This window comes from Chaetomium strumarium (genome assembly GCF_033439665.1).
Source record: "Chaetomium strumarium strain CBS 333.67 chromosome Unknown B0T15scaffold_5, whole genome shotgun sequence".
Classification (NCBI taxonomy): domain Eukaryota; kingdom Fungi; phylum Ascomycota; class Sordariomycetes; order Sordariales; family Chaetomiaceae; genus Chaetomium; species Chaetomium strumarium.
The window spans coordinates 1,686,837-1,708,410 of NW_026944433.1; the positions used below are offsets into that span (position 1 = coordinate 1,686,837).

At 54.2% G+C, this 21,574-nt stretch overlaps 8 protein-coding genes across 8 annotated transcripts; 7 read left to right on the top strand and 1 right to left on the bottom strand.

Annotated features, from left to right (window-relative positions):
* Window positions 1–286: 286 nt before the first annotated feature.
* B0T15DRAFT_240516 (uncharacterized protein) lies at window positions 287–2,181 on the top strand. The gene is made up of 3 exons (XM_062863061.1): window positions 287–770; window positions 1,031–1,750; window positions 1,822–2,181. Exons 1-3 carry the CDS (start codon window positions 619–621, stop codon window positions 1,841–1,843), a joined length of 894 nt encoding a protein of 297 aa, XP_062720182.1. The 5' UTR covers window positions 287–618; the 3' UTR covers window positions 1,844–2,181.
* Window positions 2,182–2,927: 746 nt separating this feature from the next.
* On the top strand, window positions 2,928–3,650 carry B0T15DRAFT_494866 (uncharacterized protein; the record flags this gene model as incomplete). The annotated part of the gene is made up of 2 exons (XM_062867056.1): window positions 2,928–3,087; window positions 3,430–3,650. 2 exons carry the CDS (start codon window positions 2,928–2,930, stop codon window positions 3,648–3,650), a joined length of 381 nt encoding a protein of 126 aa, XP_062720183.1.
* A 921-nt stretch (window positions 3,651–4,571) lies between these two features.
* On the top strand, window positions 4,572–5,169 carry B0T15DRAFT_494867 (uncharacterized protein; the record flags this gene model as incomplete). Its single annotated transcript, XM_062867057.1, has 2 exons — window positions 4,572–4,723; window positions 4,896–5,169. The coding sequence occupies 2 exons, from the start codon at window positions 4,572–4,574 to the stop codon at window positions 5,167–5,169; spliced, it is 426 nt and encodes a 141-aa protein (XP_062720184.1).
* Window positions 5,170–9,191: 4,022 nt separating this feature from the next.
* B0T15DRAFT_494868 (uncharacterized protein) lies at window positions 9,192–10,942 on the top strand (the record flags this gene model as incomplete). The annotated part of the gene is made up of 3 exons (XM_062867058.1): window positions 9,192–9,387; window positions 9,708–9,886; window positions 10,907–10,942. 3 exons carry the CDS (start codon window positions 9,192–9,194, stop codon window positions 10,940–10,942), a joined length of 411 nt encoding a protein of 136 aa, XP_062720185.1.
* A 1,308-nt stretch (window positions 10,943–12,250) lies between these two features.
* On the top strand, window positions 12,251–13,015 carry B0T15DRAFT_512560 (uncharacterized protein; the record flags this gene model as incomplete). The annotated part of the gene is made up of 3 exons (XM_062867992.1): window positions 12,251–12,375; window positions 12,558–12,862; window positions 12,996–13,015. 3 exons carry the CDS (start codon window positions 12,251–12,253, stop codon window positions 13,013–13,015), a joined length of 450 nt encoding a protein of 149 aa, XP_062720186.1.
* Window positions 13,016–15,556: 2,541 nt separating this feature from the next.
* B0T15DRAFT_536420 (chaperonin Cpn60/TCP-1 family) lies at window positions 15,557–17,731 on the top strand. The gene is made up of 2 exons (XM_062869546.1): window positions 15,557–15,908; window positions 15,971–17,731. The coding sequence occupies exons 1-2, from the start codon at window positions 15,677–15,679 to the stop codon at window positions 17,473–17,475; spliced, it is 1,737 nt and encodes a 578-aa protein (XP_062720187.1). The 5' UTR covers window positions 15,557–15,676; the 3' UTR covers window positions 17,476–17,731.
* A 993-nt stretch (window positions 17,732–18,724) lies between these two features.
* Window positions 18,725–19,643, top strand: B0T15DRAFT_512562 (uncharacterized protein; the record flags this gene model as incomplete). The annotated part of the gene is made up of 5 exons (XM_062867993.1): window positions 18,725–18,776; window positions 18,950–19,134; window positions 19,257–19,330; window positions 19,387–19,435; window positions 19,500–19,643. 5 exons carry the CDS (start codon window positions 18,725–18,727, stop codon window positions 19,641–19,643), a joined length of 504 nt encoding a protein of 167 aa, XP_062720188.1.
* A 437-nt stretch (window positions 19,644–20,080) lies between these two features.
* On the bottom strand, window positions 20,081–20,910 carry B0T15DRAFT_494871 (cell-cycle control medial ring component; the record flags this gene model as incomplete). The annotated part of the gene is made up of 2 exons (XM_062867059.1): window positions 20,081–20,704; window positions 20,797–20,910. The coding sequence occupies 2 exons, from the start codon at window positions 20,908–20,910 to the stop codon at window positions 20,081–20,083; spliced, it is 738 nt and encodes a 245-aa protein (XP_062720189.1).
* Window positions 20,911–21,574: the final 664 nt, after the last annotated feature.

Consider the following 21,574-nt stretch of genomic DNA (forward strand, 5'->3'; position numbering starts at 1 on the left):
GCATCTTGCCCTTGTCGTCAGCTATCGCAGCCTAGCGATTGGCGGTCAGTGCAGATCCACGCCTCGACTCTCCCACCTCACTCGGACGCCGAATCGGCAGTAAAATGTCCTCCTGTACACGAGACATTCCGTTGTGAAAGAACTGAATCTAGATAAAACTCCAATACACCCATCTCTTTGTCCTTATTCCCGTGTCAAAAGGCGAAATGCCGGATGCCATGGACGTGCAGCAATGGCAGCGAAGGCCCGACAAACAGCGGGGGGAGGCTGGAGTGTGGAGGATCGCGTCGTAATCGACAACTTGTGGGCCAGATAGCGGTTCGCGATATTGGCGCGAAATCATCTGACTTGGACAGGCTTGGACATGGGTGGCAAAGTCTCAAATATTATGGGTCCCACCAGAGCAGTGTTCCGAGCAGTCTCATTGGATTCCGGCTCGTCACATTCTCGGCGTCCGACTGAAAGATTCGTGCCGTGGTTCTGCTGTTTGAGCGGCTCGACTCCGCCCACTACACTTCCATCTCCCCTTAGCAGATCTTAGCAATTTTCCCCAGCTGTCGGTCGCGCTTCTTATCCACTCTTGCGGCCGCGCTCTTAGTCACATCGGCTTTGCTCACGATGAATAAGAACTGGAATGACCGGGCCGACAAGGACCTGTTCTTCACCATCCTGTCGGTCAAGAACATCGGCGTCATTAGCGGGTCGGAATGGACTACAATTGGCAATCACATGCGGTCGCTGGGCTACGGCTTCACCAATGAAGGATGCCGGTACGTGCTATCGAGCTTGTCACTGCAGTTGCTGCGTGTTTGTTCCGTCTTGATCCGAGCACTCCCCCTTGGCATCCTCATGTTCCTGGATTTGTTGCAGACCCTGCCCTTGGAGTCTCTCGTCGATGGCGGCCATTCTTGACCCGCTCTGGACTCATTGAGAGCCTACAACCTCATTCCTCATCGATGGCCAGTTTTTGACTTGTGCATCTCATCCGTTCCGGGCTAGCTTAATAAGAGTTACACTAACTCTCACGCAGCCAACACTTCCAAGGCCTGCGGAGAGCGCAAGCCAAGGCAGAGAATGGCGCAGCCACGGACTCTCCTAGGAGGATTGATCCCACGCTGAATCCCATCACCCGTAGACCAGGCCCGGGTAGGGGACGTCCGAGGAAAAAGAGTGCTGCCGGTGCTGCCGCTGGTGCCGGAGGGTCTGTCGGGTCTGAGTCTCAGTCTCCCGGAGCTCAGCAGGTTGGAGCATCACCTGCCGGCACCGTGCCCGGCGGACCCCCGATGGTTCAAGGAACGCCTGCTGGTGGCATGCCCCACGGAGTTCCCATGCACCCGCAATACCCCGGCGTTCCTGGTGTCTCTGGCGCGCCACCCACTCCTGTTTCTACGGCTTCTGGTGCGCCTGGCACCCCTGGTATGCCGACGATGCCAGCCACGCAGGGAGTTCCGATGGGCCAGGGCCCACCGATGGCCCAGGGTCAGCCTATGGTCCAGGGTCAGCCTATGCTCGCAGGTCAACCTCAGCCAACCGCTACGATGCCTGGCCCAGGTGTCGCGCCGCAGGCACCGATGACGGCTCCCGAGCAGCTGGCCGTAGACCCAAGCTTGGATGACGGGCCCGAGGAGGAGCATGCGGCGAAGCGACAGAGACTGGCTGATAGCCAAGACCCTTCACTCGACGACGAGGCAGTCTTAAATGCCCTGGCCGGCCACAACAACCCGACCACTCCAGGCGAATATACAACCGAGTGAGTTTGCCCAATCCTAACCAACAAATAGGTATTCACTATCTCGTCCGCCACGCTAACCTATCCACTAGATATACATACGGAGATGCCTAGTATTCAACCCCGTACCACTTCAACCCCAACCTCGATGGGCATCATTAAGGGGTTCTTCGGTGTGCCCGGATGGCAAGTGGCTCGGCGGGTCGGTAGCTCGACGATATAATGGTAACTCGATTCGGTTCGGTCTTGCTCGACGCGGGTATTGGATCCGCAAGTTCTCTCTTTCTTTCTATGTATGTGTCGCTGTTTTTGCTTAACCTAGGTCAGGTCAGAGGGGGAGTTAGGGTCTCTGCTATTACTGTACTGTTTGTTTCCCGTTTTCTACCAGTTCTGGTATCTTCTTGGCTCCCGCCACTCTAAGTGTATGTAATTTCGCTGGTACCTCAAGTCTGCTCTCGCCGCTGTCGTCAATCCACAGTGGCTGGTAGCTGTATTGCCTTTGATTTCCTTAGCTCCCTTTCAGTTGTCTGAGTCTCCTTGTGTGCGAGCGCCGGCCTCCTGTTAGCCAAGTCCAATTCTCGCCAACATCAGCTCCATGACGGGGCGTATAGCAGGCGTGGGCGGACTTACTGAGGAAGTGGTGGGCGCAGAGTGACATAGAGAGAGGGGATGGTCCCAGATGAGCTCAGAGCCAAGTCTTCGATCAGCCGGAGGCCCATCAACAGAGACGGGTTCGCGGGGAAGGCGGTTTCATGTTGTTCTCGCGGTGACTTAGCTCCGGGATCCGGCTTATAATAGGGTCCGACCATCAGAGTGTACTGTATGTGGCAGGCAGGAGGTCGACGCTCCTGCAACAACCCCAAGACTTGGCATAGGTCCCGCAGTCATGCCAGGTTTCCGTATTCCTCTCCCCGACTGCTCTCCCAGCTGACCGACTTCCTCCTGGAGCTGGACCCGCGTGTTCCGTACCCTTCTAAATTGAACCTGCAGCTCCGCCGGACCCGCTTATAGTCGTCGGGGGTGCACACATTGCATGTGCTGCGGCACCTTTTTCCACTCTCCGGCTTCCGTTTTTTCCATTTTCTTTCCAGAACACCACAACATATCACATCGGTGCTCACAGAACCAACGGCAGCATACTACAGAGCAATCAACCGAGACTAACACCACAGCAATCAACAAGATCACACAATTCAAAATGCCTGGCACCGAGGTTAAGTGGACCGACAACGCGCACCTGGTCCTCCTGTGCGCGGCCCTCGACATTATCGGCGACGGCGGCAAAGTGAGCATTGCCACTCACAAGGACAAGTTCATGGCCGCCCTGGAGGCGAACGGTTACAAGTTCACCTGGGAGGGTGTCCGGTAAGGACTACTTGCCTACCTTGCCTATGCCCCCTTCGCTATATGTTTCTCTTTCTCCATTTTCTTTTACACGCATCTACGCAACACGTGATTTCACCCCTATTTTATTCCTCTTGTTCCTAGCCCTGGCAAGTGCTGGGGGAATTTGCATTCTACCAAGTTGGGACGAGACCCGCAGTCGAGTTTATGCTCTGCTCTCCGGCACGATTTCTCCTCCGGCGTGATTTTCTCCTCCACTTCCAACCTTCACATCACCGGAGCTCAGAAACCTTGGGATAAACATCACACTTTTCTATCCCATTTCTGCTCTCATCTGCACTTCAAGCCTCATCCAGTCTTCAAGTCTCATCTGCTCTTCAAGATGCCAAAGTGGGAAGACATTCGTGACGACCTCTTCGAGGCCATCGTCCGGGTGCAGCCACCCATCGATAAAGAGCAGCAGGCTGAAATCGTCGAGATCCTCAAATCCAGAGGTCACGACATGGGCTGGAATGCCATTCGGTATGTTCTGGCTTTCCTCTCTGTTGGTTTTCCACTGAGCAAGTGCTGGGTGTAGGATCCGCTTTTGGGTACTACTTCTTCTGCTGCTCTTCCTCTTCTCCTCTCCCCTCCTCCCTGCTGCAGATTCCCTCTTCACTTCCTTCAACCTTCTTCCTTCAGAACGCACATCTTCAGTTCAGCACCAATCCTTTACCCCATCATACATTCCCAAGAAAGACAAGGCACAAGAAAGACCACAAAGCACAAGCACAATGGGCGGACGACGCATTCTCCAGACCTGGGACGCGGAAACGCATGAAGATGTGCTGGTGGCCCTCATTGAGCATATGAAGCCTACCGGCGGCGATTGGAAAGCCATTGTGGCTTCTCTCCATGCCAGAGGCTACACTTTCTCTGAGGGAGCGCTTGTGTAAGTTCAGGCGACTTTCGGGGGACCCGGTTATTGCTGTGGCTACCACTGGGTTTCGTTTCTTGCACACCTCTCCTCCTATTCTTCTCCCATTCTACACTTCCACAACACATCTCCAGAACACCCACCCAAATCTACCATCTTTGTCTTTTGCTTTTGCCCCAGAGCACACAACATCCTTCAACATGTCGAAGAAGCCTACCGTCTGGGACCATGCAGCCCATGTTACGCTTCTCTTGGCTTTCCTAGCCGAGGCACCACCGACGACGGCGGAGTGGGAGAGAATCCTGGACCGGGTCACGGAAAAGGGTTACGACTACTCAGCCAGCGCTGCGATGTAATTCCTCCCTCCCCCGTCCTCTTTCTCTCGGCGGATCCGCTTTTCTTCACAAGAGCAGCACAAAATCCCTCCTCCTCTCCTCTTCCCTTTTCCCTCTTATCTCTTCCCTCTTCAAACTTCCCACAACTTCTGCAAGCTCTCCCAGTTTCCCCATTCTTCATCACAGCACACATCAAGCCTTCTTTTCAACTGGCAATCCTTCAGAAAAACAAGACGCTTCACTCAAGATGGCGTCTGAACGCATGAACTGGGACCACCATGCGGACCACGACCTGCTTACGGCCATGATGCAGGAGCTGCAGCCTTCTCAGGAGCAGCTCCGCGGCGTCATGAACCGCATGCACGGTTTTGGCTACACCTGCACTGTCAAGGCCATCACGTACTTATTGTCCCCCCCCCCTCCCCTCTCTTCCTCTCACTCAGCTCAGCTTTTACTTTTTGTCTTCTGTATCATTTTTATTTGCTTTTTTCATCCCGCGACCTCACTTGAGAAACGAGAGAGAGAAACAGGTTTTTACTGACATCTTCTTTTTTTCTTCTCTCATCTACAGCCAGCACCTGCAGAAGCTTCGCCGCAAGGAGGGCGGCCCCGGTCCTGCTGCCGGCAAGGACGACGGCGCCGGACCGTCCACCCCGAAGAGCACTCCGAAGACCCCCGGTGGTCGCAAGAAGAATGTCGGCGCCGCCGCCAAGAGCACCCCGGGCAGCGCCAAGCGCAAGAAGTCCGCTGCCACCGCTGAGTCGGTCGACGACAGCGAGCCCGACACCAAGAAGGTCAAGGACGAGAAGACCGATGTGAAGCAGGAGATCGCTTCGGAGGAGTAAGTTTTTTTTTTTTTTCATTTTCATTTTGCATTCACTACCTACCTACCTTACCTAGGTCCTTAGAGATCATGGAGTGAGGGCCCTGAAGTGAGATGAGTTCGCGTCGCTGACATGCTGCTTCCCAACTCATTTATAGTGAGGGCTGCGCTTGAGCCAATATCTCTCCTCCCACCAGGCAAACCGACTTTGTTCATTTCCTTGCCTTTTGTTTTTCGACACCCTGGGATCATTCCCCGCGGGGTGTCGCAAATCATGGTTCTTGATTTTCTTTGCATGCTCGGCAAACACGGGTACAGTCACGACACTTAAGTCCTACGCGGATTTGGAACTCGGCATAGAAGCAGCATGGGATGTAGGGGTGGGGGAGTTTCCTGGAATTCTGAGGGGCTTTGGGATTCGGGTTTCTGACCGGTTTTGCTTCTCGGAGGAGTAAACGGCGTGATCGGTTTCTGGGACGGTCTCATCAGGTGCGGGTGGTCTTCCTCTCTCTCATCTTTCGGTTTTACTGGGCTGCCATCACGGTTGGGTTTTCCGGGTCGCGCAACACTCTACTTTAGGACTTTGGCGCTGGGTCTAGTACTGCTTGGGGGTAAATGGGAAACGTCTGATCATCTACGAATTCTTCTGCTCTACGCTCGCTGTGATGTGTGATTCTGTGATGCTTGGGCCGGAACCATTTCAGCTTGCCGTCGCGCATGATTCTAGACGCGGGTGAAGGCTGTGGGTACAAACCCATAAGCCCACATACTGATGATGACTTAAGCCTGCAAAATGGACGGCCAGCCAGTCTGGATTTGATATTTTGAAGTGTTAGGAAGTTGAAATGCGCCTCGGAGGTGTCTGGAAGCAATCTCCACGGTCGGTCGGCTCAACGAGGGGCTTAGATGATCAGTGTCCTACTAGTAGAAACGCGTGGGCGACCTGACGAAGCTAGCTGCTAGGGTTGGTTGATCCTGGCAATGAGATCCCAAGTCGCGACGCCTACTCGGACAGTTTCCTCAGCGGAAACAATTTGGATATGCCCCGCCCATACCCGCCCCAGCATCAGCGTCGTTAACTGGAGTGGAGGCGTAAACAAAGTACAAGCCGGGGTATCCTCACCATCCTACTATCACTCATGGACCAGACATGTCTGTTTCCCCGTTCTCTCCCCTTCCACTGCTCTCCGCCGACCGCTTCAGACGATGACTATTGGCAAGTAGACTAACTTCTACACGTTAGACTAGAGCGGTATGGCGGACAAGATTTTGGCAAAGAATCAAGCCGCAAACACCGAACACGATGCGTCTCCCTCTCGACAGATCCAGCGCGCCCCTCCCCATCACCCATTACTCATCTCACTGTCCCCGCCGTAATGGAGCCCCAACACATCGTTACAGCGACCACAAGATTTTGACTGCCCTCCTGACGGCAACATACGATGGATCGTTGAATCCCGAAGCAGCAACACGCCCTTCAAGAATTCGCGTTCTGCCTTCATCTCAAACTGGGAACAAGCTCATGTGCGTAATCGATGTGGGGAGGCCTCTCCTCGCCTATTGCAATCCCACAAGTTGTCCTCGCAACACGGCCGAGTCGGAGAGAAGCTCAGCGCCCCATCAAGGAGGAGGGGAGAGAAGGGGCAGCGGAAACGGCTACATACATGACAGCTACCTACCTACCTACCCAGGCCAAAGATCACAGACACCAATCGTCAATATCGGCAACCAAGAATATACTGCTGGGCCGGTCTGACCAGAGATGTTGCCACAACGCGCAGGAAAATCAAAGAGAAGCCATCTGCCGTTTGTCCCGGATTCTTCTGCCTTGTTTTGTCACCGGCATACAATACTACAGTCAGCTTAGAAGGGGAATAATCAAACAACCCATTGCCAGATACTCAAACTGCATTTCTCGTTTTGGTTCTCAGTGGTGTGATGCATGTCCCTTTGCATCACACGACAAGTTGCTGGCGGACTTGTCTTGTTGACAAAAGGGGTTGCCAAGCCTCGGTTGCCCGGCAACGATCTAGCGGCGATTCACTAACGTAGTAGAACAATAGGGGCATATAGTACTTGGAGGTCCAAGCGTTCTGCTTAGGTTGAAAGGTTGATAGCGGCATATAGGGCAGGTAGTATGGGGTCCGAGCGCTTCTCACTACGATGTTCCTGCTTGGTTTGGGACACCCAAGATCATGATGTCAAGATCTAGGGCCGACTGGCTGAGTCGGCAAACAAGGCTCCACGCAATATTTTGTAGCTGAAAAGCACGGCTAGTCGGGCCTCATCCAAGCTGATTCGCACGATGAGCCGTCTACATGGATTCTAAGACAGTACATGATATGGATTCTCCTAAGGGCAGTGTGTTGGGGCATCTGCATAGATTGCAGCGACGTTTGGGTCATCATAGCCTCTCCTGTGAACGTAGACCGACATTGCAAGCACAGGTAAGTTACGTCGGAATAAACGACCCGGTCGAGAAGCGTCAGCTCCCAGCGAACGGGTACCGACTACCTGACCCTAGGCCGACCAGCCCGAGAGTCCGAGACCGTACTACTAGGTCTTGGATGAGCCTGCTTCTTCACATTATAGTCGATGGTTGTCATCTCCGGTGTCGGCCGTCACAACGTTGTCAAGCTCCTCGCCGCGGGCGACAACGCCTGTAACAGCGCTATAGATCCTTTCTGGAGAGGATTAGACGAGGCATATGCTGCACCCGACAGGAAATCGTTTGGCAACTCATATCCTGAAGCTCATGACACAGTGCGTATCCTCTCCGCTCTCGGTGTCCCATATGATCACACGGGGCCAACAACTACCTCAGGAAGCGCAGGTAGGGGGTGTGGTAAGGAGTGGTAGAGGGTGGTGGACAAAGCATCCGTAACATCACTGCACAGTGCATGGCGAAAGTCACAGTAGCAACCGGACTCAAATAGAGCTAGAAGTAAGGAGATAAAGGCACATATGCAAAGTTTCACTCCAGAATGTTAATATGATAGCTCAAGTAACATTTGGTAACGTACAGATTATGCAAAAGGTTGGAGTGAGTTGTGGCGAGTGTTGTGCGGGATGTGGTGCTGAGTTGAACACCCCTGATTCATCTATTTAGCACGGAGAAGTATCCCTAGCTGGGCATCGCATGGAGGAACATGCTGATCATGGACGTGTAATGTAATACTGCTGATCAAGAAGAGGGAGCACGTTCTCTATATCACACATGACTCAGCCATTGATGTCTAATGCAGCGTGTCATATAATGGACGGGACCATCGTTCTGTAGCCAGCTCCGAGAAGAGGCTGTCTGATGTCGTGGCTCCTGCGGCATGTACCATTCCTTAGGGGTATGTATTCAGGGCATTTCTGGTGCATCCACAGCATTCTACAATGTGAAATGCCGGAGTTGAGAGAGAGTAAATCCCCATTTACGTGTTTGGGCCCGCGCACTCCGTACCTGCCCCGTGCTCGACGCCGGAAACACGTCCACCCCTCCGCAGGCTTCCGGAAGCCTGGCGTCGGGCGGCGGGTCACCTCTATTTCTTCCCCTCCGTGGCCCTCCATTTCTCTCCTCCAGCCTTCTTCATCACGACGACCACATCAGAAGCTCCTCGACTCGCCGCTGCAACGTCGTCGTAACAAACAAGGTAAGTCATCATCTCCCTCGCCCCATCACCAGCGTCGTCGCCTTTTTTTTTTTATCTCCACGTCGCTGTCGACGTTGCCGCGAAGGTTGTGGAACATGCGAGTTGCTGGGTACGGCGCCGACTTGGTTTATTTCCTCTCCGGAATCTTCACCCAGAATCAGCTCAACTAACCACTCATCTCACAAACAGTACCAAGAAGACCAACTCCTGCTTGAACTATGTACGTAAGTATTCTGTCCCTAGCACCCCATTCCGCCGTCCCATGTTGCCCATTTATCCCGCGTCATCACCTTGGGACATTTCCATTTTCCCTCGCGCTGGAGCCGACTTTTCAGTTGGGAAGCCCGGATCGGTCAGGACTAACCCCCTAGCTAACCGTGTAACAGAAGTGCCAACTTATACCATGTCCGCTCCCGCCCCTGCCCCCGAGGTGAAGAAGACCTCGGGTAAAGCCGGCCTTGCCGGCTTCGTCTTCAATGGCAGAGCCGTTGACGAGACGGACGTGCGGTTCCTGTTTGCCTTTTTGGTAAACATGAAGACAAAGGCAAAAATGGACTGGCACGGTGTTGCCAGCGACACGGACGTGCGGACCAGGAAGGGTAAGTCTGTTGTTATTATTGGAGCCTGTTTGATTGTTCCCGGCTGCCCTTGTTCCAGTTCCCTGCTTGGGGAGGTCGAGAAGCGCCGTTGGAGCTCACTCCCCCCGACCCCCAATTCTTTGCTCTCATCGGGACAGTGCACGGGTTGGGCCCTGGCCGCATGTTATCTACGTACCAACAAAGGTTTGGACGTAGACAGATCGTTTCTGTGCGGGTTTTCCCGTCTCACGGAAAAGAGGGCCCAGCTGCGGTATCAGGTTCTTGCTGTTTCACTTTTCATCTCAATGCACTCACTAACAAACCAACCCCCTTTTCAACAGCCGCATACGAGCGTTACCGCATTTTGCGGAAGGAGTTCGGGCTCCCCCTCCCCGCCGAGCCCGCCCGCTTTGCCGCCGACGCCGCCGCCGCCAAGAAGGCTGTTGTCGGTGCCCGCGCCCCCGCCGCCGCCGACGAGGAGGAGCGCGAGGAGGAGACCCCCCGCGCCACCCCCGCCCGAGTCTGTCCCGCGTCCGGTTTGGTTGTTTTCTTTTTTTTTTCTTGTTTTCTTTTTTTTCTTGTTTTCTTTTTTCTTTTGTGTTGATTTTCTGCTTGTGCTGGGTGGGCCTTGTGAGCTGGGGAAAGGACTTTCCCCAATGCTGATGGGATGCTGGAGTTTGGACGGGTGATTTTCGCACCCGTAGGTGCCGTGCCGGGCCCCCCTTCATGGGGAAGTACGTTTTAACCTCCCCTGGGTTGTGGGAGAATTGAGTTTGTTTTCGCGCATCATGATGACTCCCCCTTGCCTCCGTGACTATGAACTCGTGGACGCCTTTGTTTACTTCACTCAGGGGAACCCTAACTCTGCCCCCTTTTCACACTGGTGCCCCACGAGTCCCTAGGTTCTACTTGTTTGAATGCCAGTGTTCTGACCACACTTGTGGAGCACTTCTGCATTCCGTGCGCTCCAATGAGAGAGTTACAGTCATCGAAATTGAGAAGCGTGTTCAGTTGCTGGATTCCTATTGTGCCACTGTTCCGTCCAACAAAGTGACCTACCATTCACAGCTGACATGAATAAGAAACAATACCTAGCCATGGCAACCAAACGTCAAAATTACCATTGTGCCCCTCACATAAGCAATCTTCTCCTGGATGCAACACTGCAGACCAGCTTGTGCATGATTGAAGCAAAGTGTCGTCCTTCCGGACTTTTGTTCTACGTGTACAGTCGTGGAACTGTGCAAGCAGAGAAAGGGAAGATGGAACACTTCGATTCACTTACATGCCAAATCCTCCAGCTTCCTGGAGTAGGTAGGGATTGGAAATCACAGCAAAGGCGCGTGGCTAAAGCCTGCTAGCACCGATATACATCGCCATTGTATACCGTGCGAAGTCTCCACGGTCAGCGTGTGTCATGATGATGCTTCGTTTTACACTTACTTGTGGACAGCGGCCTGCGGTTCAAAGACTCCAAGCAAATCAAGCAGGGCCCAGTCCCATGGTGTGTTATGATGTTAGCTTCTAACGGAATCCACAGTGCGGTGCCCTTGTGCTTCTCGTGGCTCATAAGTGATAGAGCCTGACGACTGACAGAACTTATGTTCTTACCCTTGCTTGCGTCTTGACCATCCATCGAGGCATGCACACGGGTGGCGGAAGCAAGTGACACACTTGATTGAAGATGCAGGGTGACCTTTTGCCACAGTGGGCTCAGCATAGTCAAAGAGGTGCCCGCATGAACGAGTCCAACCGCCAGCGGCAAACCGAGAAGTCCTGTTGGTAAGATAACAATGAGTAAAAGTAAGGTATCTGACAAGCCAGGACGAAAACCGTCCCAAGTCCAACCCACACGGCATCAGACGACCTGTCTCCCAGGTGCCCTGACTTAACCCAGCCGTGGGCACTCTTCAGTAACCCGTGGGCCTCAAAAGCGAACCCCAGCTCTTCCCCAGTTTCCAGTCAAGGCTTCTGACCTTTCCGGCCTTCCTTCTTCTGCTTCAGCTGTGCTTAAATTCCCCCCACCGGCAGCCAGAAATTCAACTCACTTCCACTCCACTATCACTCAGACACTCCAGGTTCACGGCTTCATCAGACTTCATCAGCCACCGCGAGGATTTTGTTGCAGGCCAGTCAAGCTGGGTATGCCCTTTCTCCCCTGTTTCCCTTGAGAATGAGCAAGGCGCTATAGCCTGCGACAGCGCCCCTTTGTCCTCATTGAAGCAGCAGCTATTGTCGGGCCGGAGAGGTCGCGGGTGTGTCCACACTCAAGCCAAACTCTTCTTCAACCTCCTCAACTCCAGACCTCTGTCTTCTGGCCCTCTCATCTTCTGACCATAATCATCATCCAGAGAACCTTTGCAACTTGCAAATCACCATCAGTCAACCCACACATAGGTAAGTGGCATTATCTCCTGTTCTTCCTCGCCGTTCTCGCCGTTCTGCGCTCTTCTGCATCTTCGAGTTCACTCCTGGATTTCAGGTCGGTCCCCAATCTTCATTTACCTACCCTTTGGCCCAGCTGTCCGGCTGTCGGTTTCTGTTCAACCTGGTCCACCACTTCTTCTTGTTCCTGCTTGTCGGCTTCTAGCCTTCCCTGATCTCGCATCCAACCCATCTTCCCAAGACCATAGCACCGGGCATATCCAGAACCTTGCAAGGGATTCCTCCATTTATCGTTGTTGCATCTCCTGTCCTGGAGGAAGATTGTTCTGGCGATTAAGCTGCGACCGACTTTGGTTTCGAATTGGTTGGCTTTGATGCCTTTTCCCTTCCTTCTGCCACAACACCACACTCAGCCCTCAGACTGCGACAATCCTCGACAGTCCGACTAAAGTCTCTCATTTGACCGACGAGCAGAAAACCTCGAGCTTAAGTCTACACAATGCCTCCTCAAGACATTGAAGGCCAGTTTAAGTTTCTCCTGTGCTGTGTCAAGCACTCCTCGGCCGGCAAGGTCAACTTTGATGCTGTCGCGACCGAGCTAGACATCGTGAGCAAAGCTGCTGCGTAAGTGTTTCCCCTTACTCCTCTACCCCTCTCTCTTGTAGACATCTCACTACCTTACTCATTGACATTCTCCCCCCCCCCCCCAACCCAAAAATTCACTCACCTCCGCTCATCATCGTCAACCGATCAATCTATTCTTCATCATCCCTCTTCTAACCTGCATCTCCGCACATTTTTTACAGGGCCAAACGGTACGAGCGCCTTCTGAAAGCGCACAATATCACGATCGCCACTCCCCGCAAGGGAGCCGGCAGCAACAACGACGGCGACGCCGATACTCCCGCCCCACGGAAGCGGAAGCGCGCTACTGCGACCAAGCGCGAGAACGGTGTCACCAACAATGACTCATCCGAGGAAGGCACACCGGTCAAGAAGGAGCGCCGCGCCGCCGTCAAGAAGGAACGCGGTATCAAAAAGGAGGAGTCAGTCGACGATGAGGACGACGTCGTCAAGACCGAGCACGTCGAGGACCCCGAGGAGACCGAAGGTACGTTTTATCATATCATATCACGCATTTCGAGGCGGTCGTTTACCCGCGGCGCTGTTGGCGCTCCAGTTTATGGAACATCGTCGATGCACTCCATGATTGTCACAATTCTAACGTTGGCCTTTCTTCATAGAGGAGTTCATCTCTGAGTAGGCCCCTCGTTTGAGGCCCAGTAGACAGAGCATGGAGGGGAGGTTCTTTCTTTTTCTTTTTTCTTTCTTGGGATGGGACGTTTCGGGTTGGTGATCGCATCGATCCGGGGAAGGATGGTCACTCGGGAATCTACAGCAAGGTGGCTTCAGGGGTTCTCGTGGTCCAGGGTGTTAGCAGGCATACTGGAGGAGCAACTCTGCTTGCGAATATGAGAACAATTTGGTGATCCACGATCTAGTTCTCTGCCTCTGATACCGTGATTGGCCTAACCGTATCCGTTTGGCATCTGCTGACCAGAGCCGGCATTGTATACAGTATTCAAGCCTAAGAGGTCTAGCAACAGCACAAAGTCAGTGCCACATGGACCTTGCGAACATAAAAGGCAAACTAACGAAGATTCCCCTCCGGACCTTAGATGGGTTAGATCAGCCCCAAACCGTTGATCCACAGGGAAGCAGCACTTGATTAGCGTCTATTTGCTTGCCGTGCCTGCTTGGAGAAAGTGGTCCAACAATTTCCCAAGCTACAGAGCTTGCTTCTCAGCAAGCAACACTGACAGCAAGTAAGCAGGCGGCCTTGCAGACTCAAAGTGAAAGTAGAATGAGTCACCGACAACCGCCAGGATGGTCGATATAAACTCCGGCCCTGCTCTTCATACCCTACCTACCGTCCAACCCACGGATTCATCCACATCAAAGATGGCACAGGACATAGGATCCCTTCGGCGCTGGCTTTACTACGCGAAACCGGGTTCGGGGTATACAATCGAAATCATCATAACATCTTCTCATAAGACGTCTACCACCGAATACTGCTGATCTATAACTGATACTATCTTATAAATATTCTTAAACGTTTATGGTAACCTTCCCTCGTTTCTCCCCTCCCAAGGCCTACGCTATACGGTCTAGAGAGTGGTTCTCCCTCCCGACCTTGAACATCACCGACGGGGAAGGCGCCGGCTATTGTCGAAGAAGTGGTCGCTGAGGAACGGGACAAGACGGAGCAGGTGGTGCCCATCGACGAACCCACCGCAAGAACGCCATTTCTTTGGCGAAATCCGATGTCCCAACCATGAAGCAGATCGTCGAGGAACTTGAGGGGGGAAGGCAGAGACGAACAAGAAAGAACGCTGCGCCCTTCAGCACACCAACGTGACAATCGTTAGGCAACGCGACAAGGCCCGTCATAGCCTTGTGGATAAGGTAGTCCCTGTTGCCGGTCCCAGCCCCAACGTGGTCGACCTGAACCAAGTGGTGGCCCGCCAGATGAGGAGGATGCCCTCGCTGATGCATCCCGGCCGCCGATCGACGTCGAGTCCCAGCGAACCTTGGCAGAGAGTTGAGGCAAGGGAGGCACTCTTTTCCACACCTGCCGGGACTCGGAACGCGAGACAGGTCCAAGGGACCTGTGTGGAAGCACAAACACACCGTGCTATTTCCGATGGTGTCCTGCGGCATCCCAAAGTTATGAGCGCGACGACCCCGGGGGATTTTCCCCTCTTGTCGTTGCCCGCGTTGCGGAGAGATGTTGAAAACGAGAGGACTCAACATGCTGCTAGCCAGAGGATGACCTCCGCTCGCTCGCCACCTCCGTGGCTTGATTTCTGGCCAGCACCATCACATGGAGCATCTTCGTTAAAGATGCCGACCTCCCCAAATAACTCAATGGACCGACCGGAGGGTTAAGTTCCTAATTTTCCAGGAGCCGGGTGCATGTTGTTGTTGTTCTTCATACTCTGGGCCTCGTCCCTGACGATACCCCGCGTCATTGATGCAAACAGAAGCTGGGACTCGAGTTTGGGGCATGGAACGTTGGAAGATCGGTAAAGGGTGGACGTCTATCAAGCGCTAGCATGTTAACGTTAGTGTTGTGGTGGGACGAAGTCGAGTTAGAGTAGTACATGTATCAAACCTACCACCCCCTTTTGGAGTTTCGGAGAGTTCTTGAACAGATGTCCCCATGACTTCCTGGTACTGTGCTAGGCCCACCAACTTCAACATAGAGGAAATGGTAAGGTAATTATAAGCCATCACAAGTTTGCCATTATCACCGGAGAGCAATATTATTGAGCAAGTTGTTTGAACGCAAGCGTTGAAAGTCAATATTGTGTGGGGTTCCTGTTGGTTGCCAGGGGATGATAGCCACATCTCTGGGTCCGTTGCAAGCCGAATGCGCCCGTCGGGTCCGGTCCCGTCTCCACTTGATGCTTGCCAAGATTGGGGAAGGTAGACGGGCGAAAGGGGAAGCAATCCTTCTAAATGACTTGCAGCATTCTTGAACTTAAGACACAAGGAGAATTGCAGAGTCATCAAATACTTGAATCGGTCTCTGGAACAGCCGTGTGAACATGCATAGAAGTCATCAGTTCTCAACCGGCAATGTTCGCCTGTGAGTTGGACGAACGAGGTTTGTGGAGTGCCGATGATTCCAGAAGAAACTCCGGGGTGTCTGGATCTGCGCTAGTACGAACCTGGCATAGCGGCTAGGGAGCTCGGGCCCTTGAATTGGTGAACTTGGTAAGTTTTTTTTCGACTCGATCGCCAATATCAACGACCGGTCAACTTCTTCCTCTCCATCCCGTCTCAACCTCCTCTTCCGCACCTCCTGAAGTCCATTGTGATACCCTGCTGAGTCTATTGCTTTAATACACAGCCCACGATGCAGCGCGCCCTCACAAGAGCGTCGGTCTCGTCGCCGCTCGCCGCGGCCCGTGTCCGCTCCACACAGCAGCTTCGCTTCGCCCATAAGGAGCTGAAGTTCGGCGTTGAGGGCCGGGCAGCCCTCCTCAACGGCGTTGAGACCCTCGCCAAGGCAGTGGCCACCACTCTCGGTCCCAAGGGTCGCAATGTCCTCATCGAGTCCAGTTTCGGCTCGCCCAAGATCACCAAGGGTTCGTTATCCCCGCCTTAAGCATCGGGATGGTTCGGAGGAGGCTAACGCTTGGAAAAAAAGATGGTGTGACGGTTGCGAAGGCCATCTCTCTGAAGGACAAGTTCGAGAACCTTGGTGCCAAGCTCCTGGCTGATGTCGCCTCCAAGACGAACGAGGTTGCCGGTGACGGCACCACCACCGCGACCGTGCTCGCCCGTGCTATCTTCTCCGAGACTGTCAAGAACGTGGCTGCTGGTTGCAACCCGATGGACCTCCGCCGCGGTATCCAGGCTGCTGTCGACTCGGTCGTCGAGTATCTCCAGAAGCACAAGCGCGACATCACCACCAGCGAGGAGATCGCCCAGGTTGCCACCATCAGCGCCAACGGCGACGAGCACATCGGCAAGCTGATCGCCAACGCCATGGAGAAGGTTGGCAAGGAGGGTGTCATCACAGTCAAGGAGGGCAAGACCCTGCAGGATGAGCTCGAGGTCACCGAGGGCATGCGCTTCGATCGCGGCTTCGTCTCGCCCTACTTCATCACTGACACCAAGGCCCAGAAGGTCGAGTTCGAGAAGCCCCTGATCCTCCTGTCAGAGCAGAAGATCTCCGCTGCCATGGACATCATCCCTGCCCTCGAGATCTCCAACAAGCTCCGCCGCCCTCTCGTCATCATCGCCGAGGACTTCGAGGGTGAGGCGCTCGCTGTCTGCATTCTGAACAAGCTCCGTGGCCAGCTCGAGGTTGCCGCTGTCAAGGCTCCCGGCTTCGGCGACAACCGCAAGTCGATCCTGGGCGATATCGCCGTCCTGACCAACGGCACCGTCTTCACCAACGAGCTCGATGTCAAGCTCGAGAAGGTCACCCCTGACATGCTCGGCTCGACCGGCTCCATCACCATCACCAAGGAGGACACCATCATCCTCAACGGCGAGGGCAGCAAGGACGCGATTGCGCAGCGCTGCGAGCAGATCCGCGGCGTCATGGCCGACCCCACCACCTCTGAGTACGAGAAGGAGAAGCTCCAGGAGCGTCTCGCCAAGTTGTCTGGCGGTGTTGCCGTCATCAAGGTTGGCGGTTCCTCCGAGGTCGAGGTGGGCGAGAAGAAGGACCGCTTTGTCGATGCCCTCAACGCCACTCGCGCCGCTGTTGAGGAGGGCATCCTCCCCGGCGGTGGCACTGCCCTGATCAAGGCCTCGTGCAACGCCCTCAACGACCTGAAGCCCACCAACTTCGACCAGCAGCTTGGTGTTAGCATCATCAAGAACGCCATCACCCGGCCCGCGCGGACGATCGTTGAGAACGCCGGTCTCGAGGGCTCTGTTGTCATTGGCAAGCTCAGCGACGAGTTCGCCTCCGACTTCAACAAGGGCTTCAACAGCGCCACCGGCGAGTACGTCGACATGATCCAGGCCGGCATCCTCGACCCCCTGAAGGTCGTCCGGACCGGTCTCATCGACGCCAGCGGCGTCGCCTCGCTCCTCGGCACAACCGAGGTGGCCATCGTTGAGGCTCCCGAGGACAAGCCTGTTGGCGGTGGCATGGGTGGTATGGGCGGCATGGGCGGCATGGGTGGTATGATGTAAGAACAAAAAAAAAAGAAAAGTGTATTGGGCCATGATTCTTGTCTTTGGTTTACGGCGACTCGGCTGGGGGCATTTGGCTGGTGTTATCGGATTCTATGTACAACGTGCCATGTACTCTCCTCTCTACCCCTTTCTCCCCTGTGTTCATAGTTGCATATTCCCGAGGCCACTGCGGTGGCATTGTATATTATGATGACACGGGGCTAGAGTAGAGGAGAAAACAATCATGAAATGTAATTGATTGAATGACTCAAAAGCGGGCGAAATCGGCCATGTTAATAATAAGCAGCAGCAGGCAGTAATATTGTGACCTTGTCGAGTCGACGACTGCGATGGTGCATGGATCCTTAGGTACCTAACCAACTTACCTATCTAGCTAGGCAGGTGCCTTAGACAGTTGCAAACTGACTGCCTGATCACGGACCCAGTAATGGGGCCTCCTTGACATGGAATCTCAGGTTCCTGTTTACTTCACGAACCAGGACCGTCTGGCAAGCAGCCGACTGCTGTCATATGCAGTTCTCTCGCACATACGTTTCAGCAGCCCATTCTCATATTGCCAGTCAGCTAGCACCCGGTGAAGGCCAAGGCACTCCATCATGGAGCTGGTGGTACAAAAAGCGGTTACCTGAGAAACCTGGACCTGCGTCCATGAAGCTGCCTGCCTTTCGGGTGGGCACCACGCGCATAACACCTAACTTATCGTAAATACCAGGTAATAAGCTTGGCAGGCCGTCACCGCCCGGCGCCGACAGCAACGGCCCCACCAGATTGAGCTGATGTTGATTTTTGGGCGACCCCCCTCCCCCTCCATCGGTCCCTCTTCTTTATCGCCAGTTCCCCTGCCCTCACACCTAGTACCTTGCTCTACTACTTTTCCCCTTTTTGGCGGGTACATTGCATTCACTGCAGACCGTCTCTCTTGAACTTCTCTCAAGAAAGGCAGTAATACTGGGCCTTTATTAGTCCCTTATCGTAAGTTCACCTTGCAAGGAAGGCTGTGCTCGCGGCCTGTCATTTTATCTAACCCCTCTTTCCCGCTCCTGCCTGGCGCAAACCAATCCCACACAACACCACGTCCCGTGTCTCGCGATCTGTCTCCGACTTTGCTGACGACGAACATTTGTGCATAGCTCGCGGGGTTTGTTTTTCAGCGCAACTTGCTTTTTGAGCCTTTGCCGACATTAAAAGGCTAACGCCCTGAACTTCTCACATCATGGTAATTCTTTAACATGCGTGTATGGTTGCTATGGCCGGTTTGAGTTTGCTGACCCTGGGGTTTTCATTCAGTCTCAATCCGGGTTAGTAGTCCTATCTCCCCCCCGCATAGTTCACCGACCCGGACCTTCTTTCTCGGCGCCCCTTACCGAGCCCACGGTCACACCGATCGACATGAGCGAGCCGCAACAGCGGGTTCCTTGACTACCACCCCCGAGAGACACGCAACCAGAGCGCTAATCACGAAGCTACAGAGCAACTGTCAACGCCGAGTGCGTAACGGCCTACAATGACCTTAAGCTCAACAAGAAGTACAAATACGTGATCTTCAAGCTGTCGGACGACAACAGGGAGATCGTTGTTGAGAGCACCAGCGAGGACGCCCCCGAGTATGACGACTTCCGCAACAAGCTCATCAACGCCACCTCCAAGAGCAAGACTGTATGTGGGGCCAGTTATGCTGCCCGATTTCTGTGACTAGCTCCGTCCGGCTGGCAGATCTGCCTGCCTGTCGTTGCGGGGTCCTGTCAGGGGTAACCGATGGCTGACCGCCTGCTTTCTAGGGTGCCACGGGCAAGGGTCCCCGCTATGCCGTTTACGACGTCGAATACCAGCTCGCATCTGGCGAGGGCACCCGGTACACGCTGCTTGCACACGCATTATGTCGGACACCTAAGACTGACCTACGGACAGGAACAAGATCACCTTCATTGCCTGGTCGCCGGATGACGCCGGTATCATGGTGCGTCTACCTTGGCACCCCTTCCCATCCACCTTTAACACAATGTTGACTCATTGTTTCATAGGCCAAGATGGTGTACGCCTCCTCCAAGGAGGCGCTGAAGCGTGCCCTCCCCGGCGTCGCCGTCGAAGTGCAGGCCAACGACCCCGACGACATCGAGTACGAGTCGCTGGTGAGGACTGTCAGCAAGGGCACCGCTTCCGTATAAGCGGACTGTGTTTCTTCGTCTGCCGTAGCATTCTCTCTGTCCGCTTCGTCGGCGACCGTTGTCCCAGGATTTTACGGCACACTTTTCCGGCGGTGTGTTGCGTGCGAAGTACTAGGGAAAGCAATGCGCGTGCCGTATGGCTCAGGGAGAGAGAACCGAGTTGATATTGGCAACTAAAAAGCAATTGGACGTACGGAGCCTGGGTTGTGTCAGCATAGCACTCGGAAACGTCAATGTAGTGGTTCCTTTCTACCACACCTCACGGATGAAGGGAGAGTGGACGTAAATTGGAGACATAAGCTACAACCTTGGTAGCAATGAGTTACCTCATCGTGCCGAGGGGCGGCTCTTGAGAACCATAGCCCTCTTTCCGTGGATACGCCTTCTATTCTCCATCGCCAGAACATGTTCACATTCCCCGTCTTATACCGGTTCAATCATGACCTCCCCTCCCAAGCAGCCTGAAACACCCTCAAAGCCTCCCCAGCAACGCCCTCATCCCGTACCCGCTGCTGCAAGAACCCCTTCAGATCATCCCAAAACTGCCCCGTCTCCAGTACACCCGTGCCACTCAACCCCTGTGCAACCGACGCACTCGCACTAGTAGTACCCGCCCTTGCCTCCTGCCCTTGGCCTTGTCCATTCCCTGCGGGCTCATCCTTCTTCTTGAGCGTCACGCTCGCCCCACCGAGGACCATAACCCCAAGCTCCACCGCTGCCGCCGCTCCTGCTTCATTTCCTTCGACTCCCGCCCCGGGAAGAAGGTCCTTGAGCGCCTTGCTATCCGCGACGGGCTTCTTGTTTAACAGCAGCTTGATCCTGCCGAACTCGATCCCCGTCTCCTGCACCACCCGCTCCTTGATCTCGGCCAGCGACGTGGACGGAGCTTGCGCGGGCAGCGTCAGGTCGAAGGCCGGGTTGCGCGGGGAGCGGAGGATCACCGTTAGTATGGGTCCTGTGGTTGCCGCGGCGGCGCCGGCGCCGGCGGATGTAGCGGAGGAGCGAGCCGAGGAGGAGAGTTTGGAGAAGGGTTTGCAGGAGGGGTGTTTCGGGATTGTGTACTAAACGTCGTCGAGAAAATAAAAAAAGGGTTAGTTCGGCGATTGCGCTGAAAGGTGGAAGAATAGAGAAGGAGGGACGGAGAGAAACGAACCGGTATGCTGCCTGGGTAGCTCCGCGGGTCTTCGACATGGTCGGAAGAGATCTTGGGAGGTTTGGAGTCGAGCAGGGAGAGAAAGGTCTTGGCGAAGGTGACCTCGGTCGCCATGGTGGAGGAGCTTCTATGTGAGTCTACTGTTATTTGTCGGTGTCTGGAGAATGAGGTACGCTGCGTAAAGTTATTGTGATGGTGTTTTGCAAGCTAGGTCGATGGCAGGAGGTCAGTGGACGGGCACCGGCGACAAGGTTGTGGTGGGTAAAGTGGGGGTGCTCTTATCTTACCTATCGCTGCTTAGAGAATATGAAGGATGGAACCTGAAAGCTTGAAAGTTAAAACACCACAACATTAGTTATGGCACAAGCATGTGGGCATGTGGTGAAATCGGAGGGGAGAATAGAAGCATATTATATTAAGCAAGCTATTCCGAAGCCGAAGCAAACCAGAACAGCGCCGGCCATTTTAAATGCCATGTCATCTATCATCTAGAGTCATCAATCATCATCGTCATTCCTGTGCCCCGATTCCAGGGACCGTCATGTTTTCCTTCCGTTGCTTTGCTGTTAGCCCATAACAAGACAACGCAATGCCCAGCCCATCCGTGGCCTCCCCCTCGATAGTATGCTGAGAGGTAAACACGAGAATGATAGCAAGGCATCGCCATTACCACCGAAGACTACACCCAGCTCCGGCGACTCAGGACCAATTCATCGTCCGAAACCACTTGGAACTTCCCCTCCCTGACCTGGATCCCATCGAGCCGGTGGTGGCTTCA

What these genes read in the sequence shown, in the direction of transcription:
- B0T15DRAFT_240516 (XM_062863061.1), top strand. Translation starts at nt 619, where the DNA reads ATGAATAAGAACTGGAATGACCGGGCCGACAAGGACCTGTTCTTCACC. An exon ending in TTCACCAATGAAGGATGCCG is followed by an intron (nt 771 to 1,030) that starts GTACGTGCTATC and finishes ACTCTCACGCAG; the next exon opens with CCAACACTTCCAAGGCCTGC. An exon ending in CCAGGCGAATATACAACCGA is followed by an intron (nt 1,751 to 1,821) that starts GTGAGTTTGCCC and finishes CCTATCCACTAG; the next exon opens with ATATACATACGGAGATGCCT.
- B0T15DRAFT_536420 (XM_062869546.1), top strand. Translation starts at nt 15,677, where the DNA reads ATGCAGCGCGCCCTCACAAGAGCGTCGGTCTCGTCGCCGCTCGCCGCG. An exon ending in CTCGCCCAAGATCACCAAGG is followed by an intron (nt 15,909 to 15,970) that starts GTTCGTTATCCC and finishes TTGGAAAAAAAG; the next exon opens with ATGGTGTGACGGTTGCGAAG.